Below are 8,200 nucleotides of genomic sequence, written 5' to 3'. Positions count from 1 at the left end.
TGCGTCTTCACATGGCAGCCCAGAGTTTTATGTTGTTCAGTCATATTCCTCCTCCTGTCTGCCTCATGGCCCTTAGCTGAGATGAGGTGCTGCAGACCTGCTGGACCCTGTGGTCTCAAGGTCCTCTAGATTCATGTCTTCTTACTTGACCTCAAATAGGCTTAAAAAGACTCTCATTCAAGACAATATTCTCAGTGCCTCTAACAAGGAACTGTAATGGAGAGAATCCCAAAGTGCTTTTCTTAGAGTTTATATAGGCCAAAAAACGTGCTAGATTCCTCAAAATTGACCAGAGAGAGCTCAGACACATTGACATATAAATGATCGGCACTGGTGAGATTGAACACTGCCCCCAGGTAGCTGCTCCGGGCCCACATCCGCCCGGCAGTACAGTAGTTCATCATCTTCCCCTCCATCATCACCAGATCCTGGGGATACCTAGTGTTCCTCATGTAGACTTTGTGGCTCAGGGGCTGGTTGTTGCAGGATTGACCCCGGAAGTACACTTTGGAATACACAAAGTACAGCCCAGTGTCATTGATCACGAGGGCACCCTTCTTATACTTCACTCCAGAGATCATAGAAATTCCATAGGTGTCTTCCCATTCCAGAGGCATGGACCTTGAGTTGGGCTTGCCTGAAATAAATCAGAGAGGAGCTTTCACCCAGGAATGCTCATGCATTGCATTCAACAAACTAAGTTCCTAAGGCAAAACTCTGGACTTTTCTTTGAACAAATGTTTTACTCAGAATATCACAGCCCATATAGAACTGGCTGAGGGATCAGAACCCAACCCATCACTGAATTCCTTCAACATCTTTGCTGAATTACATGGCTCAATTTTATCACCCACACACATGGAACAATAATATATGCCCCTAATCAATCACAGTGAGAAATTATTGAAACAATTTTAGCTTTCTGGAACAAAGCTCTTATAGTCCTTAGAACTAGCACGAAAACTGCTAGGTTTTGAGGTTCCTCCATTAAGGGAAAACCCAAATCCAAGGAAATCTAAAGTTCCCAAGTTGGGAAGCATCTTAGAGATCATCTGGTCCATCTTCTCACCTACGATAGGGATTCTTCAGCCCCTGAATTTGGGCTAAATCCCCTTTCCATTGTGTCCCCACAGTGTTATGTGCATACCTTAATCAGAGAACTCTGCAGCACTGAAATCATCACCATGTACCTGTCTTTTCCTATCAGATCTCAAGTTCTTTGGAGACAGGAACTATGTAGTACTCATTTCCATGTCTCTAAATCTTGACACACAGCAGGTGCTTAGCAAGTGTCTCTTGATCTGGCTGGATCATCCTACAGTCTCTGCCTAAATAATTCCAGGTACAGTGACACCCCACTTTCTATGTCATTTATCCACTTCCCAGTTGTTTCTGAAGTTTACAGTAGGAGTGCCCGTACCATATTGCTAGCAAACCATTTCACTCCATTCTATGAGCACACACTAACAGCCCACAAGTGCCAGGACTGAGTCTCCCCTCTCACTCCTATTTCTACTCTTGGACAAAGCTGAGTGAAGCTCTTCCAAAAAACCAAAGCAGCACTGACTAAAATGGTTCCTTATTCCCCACCCTTTCAGCTCTAACCTCTTGGACCTGTACCCCAAATCCCCTGAAGGTCCTTGGAATGACTGGGGAGAGAGCTTCTTATACACAGGGATCATGTCACAGTCAGCCCAGATCTCCAGTTTTAGAAAAGGGTCTTGCCCAGAGTAAGGGCTCAAAATATGTTTATAAGATTGATATGACTATAAAGATGTGAGTATTCTTGGGTTCTAAATACTGTCACTGGAAAGTAACAACTCCCTCAGAGCCTGGTAATGGAAAATAACTAGCCAGCCATTCTGCCTTTTGCCAAAAGCCTTCCCAGCCCCCACCTGTAACATCCACATACAGACCTGTTAAATGGGCCACTTTCCTTGGCTCCTTTTTTTCAGAAGGTGGACTGGGGCTGCCTATATCGTGGAAAGATTAAAGATATATGTAAAAATGAGATAGCAACTATAATTTTGGTGGGACTCTAAATCCTACCATTAAACAAATATATTTTAAAACCATAAATGGCAACAGTCTAACATACTAATCATGCAAGTCCAAACTGTAGGACTCATTGAAGTCTATATTTCAGAAACAGAGAGGTAAAAAATAAAGCAAATTAAAATAGACATATGTGTAAATTTTAAAGGTACAACAAAACATAATTAATATAAACATTGATTCCTAAGGAGCGGTCATATCAGTTACTGCATTTAGAACTCGCCACAACCCTTCGAGGTGGGGATTATCGTCCCACTTTACAGATGGCAAAATGAGCTTAGAAGTTGGAAGGCTAGTCCAGGAAGACCCAGCTACTCAGTGGCAGAGGCAGGACCAGTGCTCCGGTCTCCTGACTCCAGATCCAGGGCTCTGCCCCCTCTGGCTCTGCTGCCCCTTGGACTCTGCAGGACAGAGTCTACAATCTGCCCCAAATTAATTATCTGAAGGCCTCAAACAGTCACCTTGTAACACTGAGACCTCAAACACCTTTAACGGCTCTTCACTGAACATGCAGTGTGTCCAAGTGTCCCCCATCAGACAGTCCCAGCCCGTGTGTCCAGCTTATTTTCTTACTCACTCACACGGGACACTGCCACACGACAGGAGCTCCGCGGGGGAACATACCCCACCTCCCTGTCTCCTGCCCAGAACTTTCTCCTAATCAGATCTCGGTGCCAAACTCCTAACAATCCTGTGAGGACCATCTAAAACACCTACTTCTTTGGGAAACCCTCCCAGGGGTTTTTAATAAAATACGCTCTTCTCCTCCTTTGAAACCTAGGGTCACTCCATCTTCACCTCCTTTGCCAGTTTGACTCCCCTCCTCTGTGGTAACTGCATAACTTATTCCCTTTAAATAAGGGCAAGTTCCTTACCGTAAGGTGAATTCACCTGAGTTTTTAGCCCAGTTGCTAACACAGGGCATGGTACTAGTAAATGTTTCCCAAATTAAATAGAAGGAATTAAAACAGACAATAGTTCTCAAAATAGACACTGTTTCTCTGACTTCAAATATCTCAGACAAGGTAGAGAAGCTACCACTTAGCTAACGAATTCAGCTACCTAAAACACTCAAGAACGATTCATGATTCATAGAAAGGTGCTTGTCTCTCGCAGGCTCGCGATTAGCCTGTGAAACTCACATATGGCACGAGGAGGGCCCGATCCACTCAGAACATTACCTGAGTAACCGTGACCTCTCGAGCCACCCACGACAACCTACCATGAATGAGGTGTCAGTGAACAGGAAAGGCAAAACTGAGTCCTTTCTGCATTCCTGTACCACAAACCATCTGAGCAGCCGATCTGGCACCGGGCCACGCGCTGACAGGAAATGCAGCAGAGAACCGCACGTTGCGCGCCTCCGTGTCCCTCACAGAGCCTGCTGCGATGTGACTCTCATAGAAGGTACTCACTGAAAGTATCTGCTGTGTAAATACTGGAAATAGACTGGAAATAGGTCCTAGACATTGGCGATGGCTGTTTCCTGCCCCAGGGTCTTAGCGCACGCCATTCTCGTGCTGGAATGCTACCCCCATCCCCCACCGCACCCGCACACAGCTCTTGCTGGCTGGCTCCGACCCTGGGGGTCAGCATAAACAGCGCCTCCTTAGGGGGCACTCTCCAGACTGGAGAGTCACAGATAGTACAATTTGAAATGATGTTATTTGCTTGCTTTTATCTCCTCCTCCATACTAAAAGCTTCTCGAGGACAGGCCCCCTTGGCTCTCTCATTCTCAGTCTTCACCCAACGCCCAACACCCAACCCCTAGTCTGGCACACAGGAAGCTCTCCAAGAACCCTTGTGAACGAATGAAAGATTTAATTCGTGAACGGTGGAAAAAGTGGAAATGTAAAAAGAAACAAATAAGAAAGTGAAAATAATCTATGTTAGTACCTCCCAAAGAAAAATCCCTGTTAGCACTGTTGTAGTTCCTTTCCAAGAATATAAAAATATGCATATGTGCTTACATAGTCAGTATGAAATGAAACATACCCTAACTTGTCTTTTTAACTGGCAATAAAGAGAGCACAATCCCCGTGGCATTAAGTGTCCTGATACATGGTCTTTAGTTGCTGCATATTATGCTGTCATCTGAAGAGACATTTAAGTTTCTTCTGAATTGTTCATTATAAATAGCCTCAAAAGGAAGTGATGAACATCTCTATGTATGAATCTACAGGCACTTCTCTGATTGTTAAGATAAATACTTTAGTGTGAAAGTAAAGGTAAGCTAACAGTTTCAAGCTAACTGCTCTTCAGACAAGTTATATTAAGCTACATGCACACCAGCTGGAACTAATGTTTAAGCAGGACCTTTTCTCTCACATCTTTGCCAATTTGGGTTTTTATTTTTACTCTTTATTAATTTGATGGGTAAAAATAGGTATCCCCTTCTTTTAATTTGTGTTACTTATCTTTTTAGTAAAGTTACTTATTTGATTTCCATGTGATAATTCACCAATTCCTGGTCCCTCTGGGTTGACCTAGGGAAGACAGTTATTCACTAGGGTAGGTATAACTGACTCATCTGTTCATTTGACTTTTAATCACTAAAATAACTCCATAGAGTGGGTGAAAGATGAGTAATTAGGTACCTGTCTGACCAGCCACATTCCACTGATTTTCAAAAGGATTTTATTTTTAAAATCCTCCAGAGGCTTCACTTCTCTAACAAATATTTCCACTCTGCTTGTATACATATGGACTTTCTAACACTTAGGGACTTGGACCCAGAGCTAGAGACCAGAACATCCCAGCGATGGCTCCTACGAAAGCTAGGACAGTAGGCAGATGGGGACACTACAGTAGGCACATCCTGAGAAACTAGACCAGGCTCCACCACATGGATGGGCCATGCTGCCGTCTGTTTTCTTCTGAGTTTCTAATGATGAGATTTACCTATTGTCTTTGCAGAGATATTCTGCTTTTCACTTATTTCTCATTCCATGGCCACTGTAGAGAAACAGGAGTTTCCTTATTTCCTGAGGCTCCAGCCCAGTACTGGATAATCCTGCAGGTGACAAGGCATCAAGAGGCCATGTTGCTTCTAGCCCCAGTTCCATACCAGTGGTCTTGGACATCTCTGATCTGTCTGGTGTTTTGTGCTCTTCTGAAAAATGAAGTGCCTGGACCAGACACCCTCTAAGTTTCCTTCCAGCTTTAAAAATTCAATGAATCTTAATTTAAGAGAAGTGAAGCATATCTTAAAATCTCAGCCCACAGTTTCCAAAACTATGCCCTGAAATTTCATGAGGTCAGTGTTCAATGTTTCATCTTCTTCCTGTGCTGCCTCTCATACAGAGGATTTTACTTTGTTATCAAAGGTAGCTCCTGACTGTGGGTGAAGCTGAACAATCCTTTGAATGATGGCTACAGTCTTCCCATAAGCTTCACAGTGACTTCAAAAGAATCATTCTAATGTGGGCAATTGTCCACTTTTTAAAAGCTGAGTTATATCCCATAAAATATTTTAAAAATAATGCTTGACTCTTGAGTAATCTCTTTCAGAGAGTTTAAAAGAGGAGAGGACATTTCCTAGGAACAGCTCTCTCTGCCCTCACTTTCCTCCACGTTCCCCTTCTCTTCCCAGGAGTTATGGCCCCTGGCATGCGTGCCAGGCCCAGGATCCCTGTGGAAGGGGATGGGCCTGAAGCCAGCTGCCCAGGGTACAAAAGTCCAGGGTTGTATATGTGTGTCTCTTTCCAAAGCCAAGTGGAAATGATTTTGAGTTGTGTGCATGCTCAGCTACAATGATTTTGAGCAATTAAATTCATTTCTTATTTTAAAGCAGCTCAAGGAGCCATATTGACCAGAGATTCAGAATTAGCCAGGATTCCTCTCACAGTATAAGCCCAAACATGGGACAGAATACAAGCCACTCCACCAGCACAGGTCAGTGCTGAGGATTATCTTTGGGAACTCAGGGTACATTCATAAAAGGACTCACCTATTTGCTTCTCCAGAGATGATGCTGGGTGCTTTGGGCGGGTAGACTAGCAAAAGAAAAAGAGAAAAGGTGTATAATAAATAAGAAGTTCTTTAAGCAAAGGAAGCATAGGAAGAGAATCCAAATACCTGAGAACTTTTTCTAACTCCAGCTTTGGCCAAGCAATTGTGCCTCACTGTTCCTCAGTTTTGCAATTTGGAATGATATCAATATTTTTAAGTATTTTCAAGATTTAGTTCAGTCATTTGAATACATTTACTCCTAAGCAAGCCTCAAAGTGTTTTTATTCCTTGAATCACTAGCTATGAGGCAGTAAGTGGTTCAAAGACTGAGTGGACAACTGAGAAAGGAAGAACTGGTTGGCTCTGACTCATTACAAGATAGAAAATATTCTATTTTGTAGAATTTCTATTTCTATTCTGCATTTACAAGATAGAAAATATTCCTTTACTTCTCTGTCTATAGAATAGAATGACTAGAAAAATTCACTGGTAAGATAGAAAAAAAGGATTGAAAAGCAGTTTGCAAGCCAGGCAGTGGTCCATGTGGGCCACATTCCCCCTCCACCCCTCCTGCAGCAGAGCTGCGCTTCGCCCAGTGACTCCAGGGTGCAGCGAGCCACAGGCAGGCTTACCTCTCGGAGTTCGGCCAGCTCCTTCTGCAGGTGGAAGAGCTGAAACATCCCCAGCCCCAATCCAACCAGGGCCACCAGAACCATGAAAAACATCACAAGGAGACACAGGCCTGTGCTGTGGTCCCTCTTCTTCTTCAGGGGTGGCAGTGGTAGTGGGGGCAGTGGTGGCAGAGGTGGAGGTGGTGGTGGTGGCAGTGGTGGTGGTGGTGGTGGCCTCCTTTGACCAGGCCTTCTGGGTACAGAGGTCGGACAGGGGAGAACTGAGCCTGGAGGGTCCCAAGGAGAGCTGGCACTGCTGTCCACCCAGTAGATTTGGGGATAGGGGTAACTGAAGGGCTGCTGCATGGCAGGCAGTGACTCGGGCCAGCCCCAGCGAACGGTCTTACTTCTCAATCCTGTGGAGGCTGAAGTATCAGGGACGGGACTCCTGTTGCTGACTGCTCAAGAGAAGGGAACCCGGCTCGTTCTTATAGAGTTTCCATAGCCAAGGGAAACACCTCTCTCGCATGCTTTCTCGCTTGCTCTCTCTTTCGTTCTCTCTTCCTCTCTGTTTCGGCTTCTCAGAGAGACACCCACTCACTTTGAAGCTGAGAAGCCTCAAGAAGCTCAGAGCAAACCCCTGGAAGTTTCCACCCACAATTTTCTGATGAAAGCCTTCGAAGCTCACTTGCTGTCGCTGCGCTGTCTGAACGGCTGGTCGGCTGTGCCTGCCTTCCCCGGGTCCCGCAGGGCAAGCCAGCATGGGTGTGGCCCTGCGGGTGTGAGCCACTGCCCAGCTACAGGAGGGGCCAGAGAAGCATGCTCAGGCACAGAGGGGCGAGACCATGGGGTCACAGCCAGAGATGTCACTCCCGCTTCTTACCTTTTGCACAAGGAAATCATCCCCTGCCACTATCCCTTCCCCACACCCAGGTACTCTTTACCCTGACATTGCAAATCACCATAATTCACAGGTCAAAAACCTGCCCCACCCACTCTAGACATTAGATCAGAGCTAGCAAACCAGTGGCCCACATATGCCTTGTGGAAACCGTAGACATGCTTTTTTTGTACTTCACAATGTTTTACTTTTCACTGGTGGCCCACTTTTTAAAATCGAGATAGTCCACGTTAAAAATATATATTTCTATTCTGTTTTGAAACATTACAATATTAGATACGCTGAGGCCATCTCTGCAAACCCAGTCAGCCGAAGCTGGGTAGCAGCTGCCTCTGAGAATGACACACATGTGCCCCAGTCGCCGGGTCTCACTTCCCTGCCCCGGGAGAGATGCCTTGGCCCTGCAGGCACTTCTGTGTGCAGCCCCTGTCGTGGCTGCCAGACGAAATGCATGGTGCCCACTTACATTTGAACTTCAGATAAGCAATAAATAATTTTTAGGACAAGTATGTCCTAAACATTTCATGGAATATACTAAAAATTATTCATTGTTTATCTGAAATTTTAATTTAACTATGTCTGCTCGATTGCTTTTTACTAAAGCTGGTAACTCTACCTGAGCTAACCTCACCTTCTCCCCAGCCTCAAATACCATTTATACACCAGTAACTTCCAAGTACT

The 8,200-nt window shown here is 44.9% G+C and overlaps 1 protein-coding gene across 1 annotated transcript; it reads right to left on the bottom strand.

Moving 5' to 3' along the window:
• Positions 1 to 242: 242 nt before the first annotated feature.
• Positions 243 to 6,984, bottom strand: FASLG (Fas ligand). The gene is made up of 4 exons (XM_069478360.1): positions 6,640 to 6,984; positions 6,006 to 6,051; positions 1,917 to 1,973; positions 243 to 637 (listed from the first exon to the last, which is right to left on the bottom strand). The coding sequence occupies exons 1-4, from the start codon at positions 6,982 to 6,984 to the stop codon at positions 243 to 245; spliced, it is 843 nt and encodes a 280-aa protein (XP_069334461.1).
• Between the last annotated feature and the right edge of the window lie 1,216 nt (positions 6,985 to 8,200).

Source organism: Eulemur rufifrons, chromosome 8, assembly GCF_041146395.1.
Source record: "Eulemur rufifrons isolate Redbay chromosome 8, OSU_ERuf_1, whole genome shotgun sequence".
Classification (NCBI taxonomy): Eukaryota; Metazoa; Chordata; class Mammalia; order Primates; family Lemuridae; genus Eulemur; species Eulemur rufifrons.
Note: the sequence above shows the minus strand (reverse complement) of the source record. Positions and strands in the feature narration are given on the sequence as shown.

Bases quoted from the DNA above. Each gene is read 5' to 3' on its own strand.
- FASLG (XM_069478360.1), bottom strand. From the start codon at position 6,984: ATGCAGCAGCCCTTCAGTTACCCCTATCCCCAAATCTACTGGGTGGAC. The intron at 6,052-6,639 runs GTAAGCCTGCCT...TTCTTTTGCTAG, and splicing joins AGCTGGCCGAACTCCGAGAG to TCTACCCGCCCAAAGCACCC. The intron at 638-1,916 runs GTCTGTATGTGG...GATTTATTTCAG, and splicing joins GAAAGTGGCCCATTTAACAG to GCAAGCCCAACTCAAGGTCC.